This window comes from Hoplias malabaricus, chromosome 5 (assembly GCF_029633855.1).
Source record: "Hoplias malabaricus isolate fHopMal1 chromosome 5, fHopMal1.hap1, whole genome shotgun sequence".
In the NCBI taxonomy this organism is placed as follows: Eukaryota; Metazoa; Chordata; class Actinopteri; order Characiformes; family Erythrinidae; genus Hoplias; species Hoplias malabaricus.
In genome coordinates this window covers 13,370,002-13,381,145 of record NC_089804.1, presented here as the reverse complement: position 1 = coordinate 13,381,145, position 11,144 = coordinate 13,370,002, and the positions used below count along the sequence as shown (strand labels likewise).

The following is an 11,144-nucleotide window of genomic DNA, read 5'->3' as shown; positions in this document are numbered from 1 at the left end:
TTGTTGAGTTTAGTCAACACAGGCTCAGTTAGGAGGGGGTGGAACCAATGGATGGAAGTTCTCCATTTAGGATTGTTGCTACTGTAACACATTATATAATGCCTGCACTGTGTTAAAAAAAGAGGTATTTAATACATCAACCTTTCCATTGTGTATTCATCAGAAATAGGAAATGTGTCTGACTTTAGGGGAGGGGAAACGTTTATCTTTAGTGAATTGATCATAAAACTACACTTCAGTGTTGTTCTACTCGATCTGTGAGAGAAGATACCATTGGACATCATTATTTGATATTGTATTTGGGATGAGCTACTGAAAGACCTTCTGACTAAATATTTGTCTGTGGAATAAAGAGCAGCAGCAACAGAAGACTAAAATGGGTTAGTAAAGCTATTATAAATTTAATTACATGGCCACTAGTTCTTTTTGATTATTAAGCTTGTTTTTATCCAAAGCACCAGAGTATGTAATTTTACTCCTGAAATATATCTTTGGGATATTAAAAAATTAATATGGCTTAAGATGCGCTTAAAATTAATCATCTGTTCTTAGTATGTTTAAATGTCCTTGTCTTTGTTTTACAGAAGACATCACTGCAACAACAAATGAATATAATACTGATTATATATTATATCAATCAGATTATTGCTCCAAGGAATATGTAGCAAGAGTTGGATCTATTGCTATTCCCATATTTTTTTCCATCGTGATCATTCTCAGTCTCATTGGTAACGTAATGGTTCTGGTGATCCTTGCCCTCTACGAGTCCCTGCAATCATTGACCAACATCTTCATCCTCAACTTGGCTGTGTCTGACCTGATGTTCACTCTTGGACTTCCATTTTGGGCCTGTTCCTTCATCTGGGGCTGGATATTTGGAGACGCAGTGTGCAAAGGTGTCAACTTTGTTTTCTTTATTGGATTTTACAGTAGCATATTGTTCCTGATGCTGATGACTATTCAGCGCTATGTAGCGGTGGTGTACCCTCTGTCGGACTGGGAGACAGGTCAGAAGTTTGTATTTGTTCCCATCTTGGCTTGGGTGGTGAGTGCTGCAGCAGCAATACCAGCCTCAGTGCAAAGCTCTGTTGTGTCTGACCCAAATGACCCCAACAGTCTTCACTGTGAACCAAACAGTGAATCTGACAAATTTGTTGTGATATATTTACAGAACTTTTTCTTTGTAAGTGCTTTTATTGTCATGGCTTTTTGCTACATACGAATTCTTCAGACTGTCTTCAGGACCCGAGCCCAAAGGAGACACAGGACTATAAAGCTGATTTTCTGCATTGTAGTTGTGTTCTTTGTTAGCTGGGCTCCTTATAACATTGTCATATTTCTGCAGTTGTTAAGTCATCATGAGATCAAGGCTTTTTTAGAGTGTAATGTCAGTAAGCATCTTGATTATGCACTTTATGTCTTCAAATTTCTCGCCTTTTCCCACTGCTGTCTAAACCCAGTGTTTTATGCTTTTATTGGTGTAAAATTTCGAAACCATTTGAAGATGATTTTACAGAAGGTTTTCCAAAGGCAACGTGTCACAGACCATGACCAGCAACGAATTGCAACAGTTCAGACTCAGTGCTCAGTGTTATAATACTGAGACATCTATACGAGCAGTTATAGCAGTGCTACTCGAGTTTTAAACACTGTGCCCACTCACTGTCCATTCTGTTATACACACCTATCGCATTGGTCAGATGTAAAGTCAGAGACAGTAGCTCGTCCGTGGACACAGGGCACTGTTGGCTGGATATTTTTGGTTGTAGGACTATTCTTAGTCCAGCAGAGACACTGACAAATTTAAAAACTCTAACGGTACTGCTGTGTCTGATCCACTTGGACCAGCACAATACATATGAAAACAACACCACCATGTCAGTGTCAATGTAGCACTCAGGATAGTCCACCACCCAAACATATCTGCTCCGTAGTGGCCCTGACTATTGAAGAACAAAGTATGCAGAGCAACAGATGAACAACACTGTGTTATTGTAAAACTAGAAGAAAAACTATTTTTATGGTTTACAGGTTGATGTGTAATATACACTGTAGATCCTTAATGGTGGTGTCTCTGTTATGTGTCTTCCATTATAAACATATACTTAAACCAATGATTCCGTATCTCATTAATAATTCTCCAATAATTTCAGGTGTTAAAGTAATGGTTTTACTGGTATAAGAAAAGCTACCATAATTACATATATATCGATATGATTAATATGGGGCGGCACGGTGGTGCAGCAGTCACACAACTCCAGGGACCTGGAGGTTGTGGGTTCGATTCCTGCTCCAAGTGACTGTCTGAGGAGTTGGTGTGTTCTCCCTGTGTCTGCGTGGCTTTCCTCCGGGTGCTCCAGTTTCCTCCCACAGTCCAAAAACACACGTTGGTAGGTGGATTGGCGACTCAAAAGTGACTGTAGGTGTGAGTGAATGTGTGAGTGTGTGTGTTGCCCTGTGAAGGACTCGCGCCCCCTCCAGGTTGTATTCCTGCCTTGTGCCCAATGATTCCAGGTAGGCTCTGGACCCACCACGACACTGGACTGGATAAGGGTTACAGATAATGAATGAATGAATGATATGATTAATATAATAATTATTGAACAAAACCTTCTTGTTGCCTGACCCCTCATAATTATAATGCCTGCTCCCAGAGCATGAGATAGAAGTTTAAATGTTTTCTGTAATATATGCCATTTTACATGTTTAGCGCAGAAATGACTTGTGTTGAATGTAGTGTTTAGTGTGAATTAACACACACCACAAGACATTGTGTACATTTTGGACAATCAAAATAAAACACTGAGGCGGAGCCTAATATTAGTTATCGCTATATTAGCGGTCTGTGGTTATGATAGACAACGCTAATGGGTGAAATTAAACTATAGCTATAAATCTAGCTGACCAGAGAAGCTGTGTAATATTTTCCCTCACTTCTCCCATGCACAGAGCAATTTTGCCAGAGGTGATAGTGGCAACATAGTTGATTTACATTTGAAGATATAGTGAAGTACTTGAAAGGTATAATTCTCCTTAGAAACACATGTTATATTTTTGCTTTTTGATGCTCTTTATTTCATTAAGAAACATGGCATGTTAATGGAGTATACAAAAACCGTCAAGTTGTTCTTATTAAAAAAGGTATAAAAATCTGGATGTTTTATGAATGTATGCTTTTGTCACAATAATGTTTTGCAATATTCCTTTATCAAACCCAGATTTTATAACTGTACATGATTTAATTTAACTGTTAAATAAACTCAACTGTATTACTTTGGTTGTCTGTGTTTGAGCAACAGCTGAAATGACTGCATGTTTATATTTCTGTATTGGCATTAGATCATAATATTTTGGCATATTTTGAAAAGCTTTTTAATAGATTTGATCATATCCTGCCTGTGGCTGCCTCCCCTTAGAACTCAAAAAGCATCCATGACCAGCAAATAATTGCAACAGTTCAGACTCAGTGCTCAGAGTTATAATACTGAGACATCTATACGAGCAGTTATAGCAGTGCTACTCGAGTTTTAAACACTGTGCCCACTCACTGTCCATTCTGTTATACACACCTATCACATTGGTCTGATGTAAAGTCAGAGACAGTAGCTCGTCCATGGACACAGGACGCTGTTGGCTGGATATTTTTGGTTGTAGGACTATTCTTAGTCCAGCAGAGACACTGACAAATTTAAAAATTCTAGTGGCACTGCTGTGTCTGATCCACTTGGACCAGCCATGCACAGAGCAATTTTGCCAGAGGTGATAGTGGCAACATAGTTGATGTACATTTGAAGATATAGTGAAGTGTCATGTACTGTGTTTGTTTTCCTAGCCATGTGCTCATTTAGCACATGGCTCTGTTTATTCTTCCTGTGTCCGCCCTAGTCCCGCCTTAGCTCCACCCTCTCGTCTGAGTCTCCTTTGTAGTCCTGCCCTCTCGTTATTGTCCCCAAGTGTCCCTTATCAGTGATTTGTGTATATATAGTCCCTTTGTTTCAGTGTTCCCTTGTCGGTTCTTGTGTGTGTAGATGTGTGTTTCTCTTTCTTGGCATCTCCCATGTCTCCCCCTGTTCTCGGTTGTCTGTCAGTCTTCCTGTCTGTTCCTGTTTCAGTGCTCAAATATTATCCTGCTCCACACCGCCAAAGTTCAACTGGATGTTCCCCTCTTGCTGACATCACGACTACAGAGACCTACACCTGAAGCAACACAACAGTTCCACAACTGCACACAATTCATGCTGGGTAACAGATTGAGATCTACAGCTGAGACATTTGTGAAAGCTTTAAAAATATCTAGAGATTTACTTGAATTGAGATGTGATGTAGATGATTTTGGCTGTCACTGGGCTGTGAGGGGCTAAGTTTGAGCTGGGGGTCAGTGTGAAAGTTGTTCAGCTGCTCAGTGTATTTTTGTATCTGTGTTTTTAGGTTATTATTGTGGTGTCTCTTTGTTGTAGTTGTTCTTTAAGACATATTATTTCTCTTTTCAGTTCCTGTTTTATTTTATTAAGTTCTTTTCTTGTGTTGTCTTTTACATTTTTCAGCTCACTCCTCAGTGCTTCTTTCTCCTGATTTACATTTATATTTATGCATTTGGCAGACGCTTTTATCCAAAGCGACTTACAAAAGAGGATCTAACATTCAAACGACAGCACAATTTATACAAAATACCTTACATTAAGTGCAATATGCCAGGAAGTAATAAGTGCATTAAAGAAAGACATTCAGTGCAAGAGATATTCTCGGAAGAGCTGGGTCTTCAAGGATTTCTTGAATGCGGAGAGGGTTTCTGTTGCTCTGATAGTGCTTGAGGTGGTTATATTTGTATGTTTTACAGTTTGATGTGTACATTTTGGACAATCAAAATAAAACACTGAGGCGGAGCCTATTATTAATTATCAATTTATTAGCGGTCTGTGGTTATGATAGACAACGCTAATGGGTGAAATTAAACTATAGCTATAAATCTAGCTGACTAGAGAAGCTGTGTAATATTTTCCCTCACTTCTCCCATGCACAGAGCAATTTTGCCAGAGGTGATAGTGGCAACATAGTTGATTTACATTTGAAGATATAGTGAAGTACTTGAGATGTAATTCTCCTTTGAAACACATCTAGTATTTTTGCTTTTTGATGCTCTTTATTCCATTAAGAAACATGGCATGTTAATGGAGTTTACAAAAACTACCAAGTTGTAAAAAAGGTATAAAAATCTGGATGTTTTATGAATGTATGCTTTTGTCACAATAATGTTTTGCAATATTCCTCTATCAAACCAAGTTTTTATTACTGTACATGCTTTAATTTACAACTGTTAAATAAACCCAACTGTATTACATTGGTTGTCTGTGTTTGAGCAACTACTGAAATGACTGCATGTTTATATTTCTGTGTTGGCATTAGATCATAATATTTTGGCACACTTTGAAAAGCTGTTTAATAGATTTGACCATATCCTGCCTGTGGCTGCCTGCCCTCAGAACTCAAAGTATCCTGCTCCACACTGCCAAAGTTCAACTGAATGTTCCCTTCTTGCTGACATCACGACTACAGAGAAACCTACACCTGAAGCACCACCACAGTTCCACAACTGCACACAATCCATGCTGGGTAAGAGACTGAGATCTACAGCTGAGACATTTGTGAAAACTTTAAAAAATATCTAGAGTTTTACTTGAATTAAGATGTGACAAAGACGAGCAACATCACAAAGACATTCTGCAAGACAAAATACAACCACTCTATCGTTGGTCTTTTTGAAACCATGAACTCTGGTTCTTTAACTGGTTCCTTTCAGGATCCATGAACCTTGGTGCCATCCAGAGGCCTGAGATTGCATGAGTTTTGATGGGAACCAAACCTGTGTCAATTCGTAGAGCTGCTTGAACCAGCTCTGTTTGAACCAGGACAGAACCAGAGCCATAAATAAATCGATAGTGGCAGGACACTGGTAACTGTTATTGTTTATCAATTGTTTTGTTTACAGCAGTGAATGAACCTTGAGTCAGACTGACCACGGCTCCAGAAAACAAAAGAACATGTTCTTTTCCTTGCAAAAATCCTTTTTTCTTAATTTATTATTTTTTTTAAATGCACACAGACATGTTTATGGCTAGGTTTTGTTTTATGTGGTGGAATAATACTTGAAGAGCATTGGTCAGGGTAGAGGTTTTTAATACCTTAAAACGTCTGTGTAAAAATATAAAGTCAAATCCAACACACCTATTAAAAGACCTTCACACCAAAAATTTTAACATTTTCTAGGTTAGGCAGATCTTGAGTTATTTATCTTGGAAAATAATAAGTAGCAGAAGAAATAAAGATGCTTTGCAAGCACTATAACTACTGCACAATAAACAAATCTTTCATTTCCTTGGGGTGAACAACGTAAAGACGTTGGGAAAAAGGGACACTTTTGTTGTTTAAGAACCAACCTCTCTTGAATTGCACTGAACTGCTCTCATATCCTGATTTGTTTTAATCCCAGAATAGAGCTTTTCTTTTCAAACAAAACCAAATTTTTTCACTTTTCATTTCCACAGTTAACACTTACAAAGTAAAACAATTACTGGGCAAAGTAGAAATGGGTAAATACAACTTTTTAAACTCTTTTTCTTTTATTTAAGGGTAGTAATGATTAAAATCACTGTACTTTGTAACTTTCCTCACTTGATGTATTTATGACTTTTTGGAGATTAAATATGTTTAATGGAAACTGTAGCAATAGTTGGATCCAATGCTATTTCCATAATATTTACCATCATGCTCCTTCTTAGCTTCATATTTTTCATTCAGAGCACCAGAATATATAATTTAACTCCTTAAATATATCTTTGGGACATTTAAAAAATATGGCTGAGTAATGCTAAGAAATACTTAAGATTAGTTCTCTGTTCTTACTATGTTTAAAAGTTATTTTCTTTATTTTTTTACAGAACACATCACTACACCTACAAATGATGATAATACTGATTATGTATATGATCCAACAGCTTTTTGCTCCTGGGAATATGTAGCAAGAGTTGGATCTATTGCAATTCCCACATTCTTTACCATCGTGATCATTCTCAGTCTCATTCTCAGTCTCAGTGTTTTATGCTTTTGTTGATGTAAAATTCAGAAACCATTTGAAGATGATTTCACAGAAGGTTTTCCAAAGGCAACGTGACACAGACCACGACCAGCAACAAATTACAACAGTTCAGACTCAGTGCTCAGTGTTATAATACTGAGACATCTATATGAGCAGTTATACAATTCTCTGAATGTTCAATTATTGGGGGTCATAATTAGAATGCCTGCTCCCAGAGCATGAGATAGAAGTTTAAATATTTTCAGTAATATATGCCATTTTACCTGTTTAGCGCAGAAATGACCCGTGTTTAATGTGTATTGTGTGTATTAACACACACCACAAGATACTGTGTACATTCTGAACAATCAAAATAAAACTCTGAGGCTGAATGTATTGGTTATCTTTATATTAGCTGTCAGTGGTTATGATAGATAATGCAAATGGGTGAAATTTGTCAAAAAAAGGGTCAAAAATGTTTTCATGCTGACCACAGCTTCAGAAACAGAAAGAGCATTTTCCTGTTTTTAATTCTTTGAAAATCTATTTTTAATTATTTTTTCAAAACAGAAAGAATAATGGGTACACTGAACTGTAAATCTTAGTCTCTGTAGAGCTTTAGCTTGACATGGACACAAATGTCTTCATGGCTAGGTTACATTTTATGTGGCAGAATAACACTTGTTTTTAATATCTTAAAAAATTGTTTTGAGATTAAGCAGTTCTTGAGCTATTGACAATTATCAGGAAAATAATAATAATAATAAAAAAAGAAGTAGCAGAAGAACTAAAGTTGCTTTGCAATATAAATACTGCACATAATACAAAAAAGCTCTTTCAGTTCCTTTGGGTGAACAATATATGAAGATGTTAGGAAAAGTGGAGGGGGGAGATGGTTTTGTTCTTTAAGAACTAACCTCTCCTGAATTGTTCTAATAAATTGATTCTATATATTTTTCGGAATAGAAGTTACTTTTCAAGTCTAAACAGCAATTTTGTTCAGATTTGTTCAGCAATTTTGTTTAAGTCTAAACAGCAATTTCTGGTTCTCACGTTGGAGAAAGGTAAACAGTTCCACAAACAAAGAATAACAATAACTGGGCACCAAAAATGGGTAAGTTCAGCCTTTTTAACTCTGAGTAAAACCTGTTGTTTGTTCTTGGATTTAAATCTAATATTGATTAAATTAACTGTACCATATAAATTCACAGATGATGTATGTATGACCTTTTTGCAGAAACATAAGTTCCTTACCTTATGTCTTGTCAACTTAAGAATTGTACTGGAAGGAGGCTGATCTGTTTTTGTCTTTTGCTTTCCAGAAAACAGTGCAGATGTAGGAAATCCAAGGTTACCTTTGTATGATTATTGTGATGAGGAAACTGACATTATTTGTCACAAGGAAACTGTAGTAAGGGTTGGATCTATTGCAATTCCTATAGTCTTTACCATCATGATCATTCTCAGTCTCATTGGTAATGTAATGGTTCTGGTGATCCTTGCCCTCTATGAGTCCCTGAAATCATTGACCAACATATTCATCCTCAACTTGGTTGTGTCTGACCTGATGTTCACTCTTAGACTTCCATTTTGGGCCTGTTACTTCATCTGGGGCTGGATATTTGGAGATGCAATGTGCAAAGGTGTCAACTTTATCTTCTCTGTTGGATTTTACAGTGGCATATTGTTCCTGATGTTGTTGACTATTCAGTGCTATGTGGCAGTGGTCCATCCCCTGTTCTACAGAAATTTGACAAAGAAAGAACAAAAGGTTGCAGTTGTTCTCATCTTGGCTTGGTTGGTGAGTGCTGCAGCAGCAATACCAGCCTCAGTGCAAAGCTCTGTCGTGTCTGACCCAGAAGACCCAAACAGTCCCTACTGTGAGTTTAACAGCACAACAACCATCATTGCTGTTACATTTGAGCTAAACAGTTTTTTTGTGATTGCAGTTTTGGTCATCTGTAATACTTTAAAATAAAATAATAATTCTGAGGAATATGTTTATTATGTAGCTGTAAAATATTGTGTATATTTTTATGGGTTTATATACACAGTAAAACTGATATTGCAGACCATAAAAATTTAGAACACACAGATAATTACATCCAGGGACCTGGAGGTTGTGGGTTCGATTCCCGCTCCGGGTGACTGTCTGAGGAGTTGGTGTATCCTCCCCGTGTCCATGTGGGTTTCCTCCGGGTGCTCCGGTTTCCTCTCATAGTCCAAAAACAAATGTTGGTAGGTGGATTGGGTCTCAAAAGTGTGTCTGTGTTGCCCTGTGAAGGACTGGCGCTCCCTCCAGGGTGTATTCCCGCCTTGCACCCTATGACTCCAGGTAGGCTCTGGACCCACTGCAACCCTGAACTGGATAAGTTCTTACAGATAATGAATGTATAATTAATATTTATTTTGTTGTGCAGCAACACCTAGTAGGGACCTGCCCACTGAAGAACAGGATGAAAGCAAAAATAGGAAGCAGAGCAACATATGGACTGCATTTTGTAATTGTAGAACAGGGTGCTGCTGTATGGTCAGTGAAGCTGAGAGAATGGAGAGAAATATTGTGGTCATAATATTATAACGCCTATGTAGTCTAAAATGTAATTGAAACAGCTCTGGCTGACACTGTGTTTTAACATTTTTACTTGGGCAGATCGAGTACTATGCTACAGTGCGAATTTATCAGCACAGTATCTAGAGCATGGAGGAAATACCAGGAGACAGGCCAGTACACCAGTAGACGTGGAGGGGGCCATAGAACTGCATATACCCAGCAGCAGGATCGCTACCTTCTTCTTTGTGCAAGAAGGAACAGGAGGAGCAGTGCCAGAGCCATGAAAAATTACCTCTTGAAGGCCACTAATGTCCATGTTTCTGCACAAACTATCAGAAATAGACTCTTTGAGGTTGGTAGAACATCCACCTCATGCTCAGGTGTTTTAGGGAGGTCATACGGCAAGCGGAGGCCACACACCACTGAGCCTCATTTTATCCTGTCTTAAGGAATGCTGGATCATCCTGGAAATTGAATTTCCACTTTTATTTTGAGTATGTTTCCAAATCCAGACCTCAATAGGATAATAATTTTGATTTACATTTTTGTGATTTTGTTCTCAACACATTCCACTAATTTAATTAATGAAAAAATTTAACTGGAATATTTCCCTTCTTGGATTGGGGCCTGTTTTGGTGGAAAGGCTTGTGTGGTCTAATGACTTCCAGGGCTATGTCGTCGGGAGCTGTTAGCTGCCAGTAGAGTCTCCCATGGTGAACAGGTCTGGAGTGAGGATCCACGATCCAAAAAGCACCCCTATGAACATCCTAAAAGGAATAACGTGTACCCTGCCCAAAAGAGAGTTTACTACTCCACTCTACACATACTTTGTGGATTTGGAGAAGGTGTATGACTGTTTCAGATCGTCTGCAGTAAGTCAGGCTTGTTCAATGTGGGCATTGGATTCCGTCAGGGCAGTGTCTTGTCTCCACTCCTGTTCCTGATTTTCATGGACAGGGTAGCGAGGCATAGCCTGGGATAGAAAGGCTTTCTTCAAGGGGCTCAGGTGGTGGCATCTCGGCTATTTGCGGATGATCTTGTTCTTTGGGCTTCTTTGCATGGATGTTCCAATGTTCACTCCAGCAGTTTGGCGCTGAGTGTGTAGCAGTCAGTATGCAAATCAGCACCTCCAAATTTGAGGCCATGGTTATTTCCCGGAAACATCCATCATGCTCCCTTCAGGTAGGGGGGTGAGAACCTACAGAGGGGTCAGTATGAACCTGCTCTTATCTGTGAAGAGCACAGGGCACCAATGGCAAATCTGCCAATCTTCGTGTTATCTGGCAAATGTCAGGCGCCCTGCATGGTGTTGTCTCCTGGTGTACTGGTCTGTCTCTTGGTATCTCCTCCATGCTCTGGAAACTGAGATGACAGACATGGCACACCTTTTTACCACAGTTTGCATTGATGTGCCATTCTGGATGAGCTGCACTACCTGAGCACCTTCAGTGGGTTGTAGACACCGCCTTATGCTAACTCTAGGGGTGGGAGCATGGATAAAATGCAAAAGGGAACATC

The 11,144-nt window shown here is 38.6% G+C and overlaps 1 protein-coding gene across 1 annotated transcript; it reads left to right on the top strand.

Annotated features, from left to right (window-relative positions):
* The first annotated feature begins 248 nt into the window (after window positions 1-248).
* LOC136697370 (chemokine XC receptor 1-like) lies at window positions 249-3,254 on the top strand. Its single transcript, XM_066672417.1, has 2 exons — window positions 249-380; window positions 585-3,254. Exons 1-2 carry the CDS (start codon window positions 377-379, stop codon window positions 1,595-1,597), a joined length of 1,017 nt encoding a protein of 338 aa, XP_066528514.1. The 5' UTR covers window positions 249-376; the 3' UTR covers window positions 1,598-3,254.
* The last annotated feature ends 7,890 nt before the right edge of the window (window positions 3,255-11,144 follow it).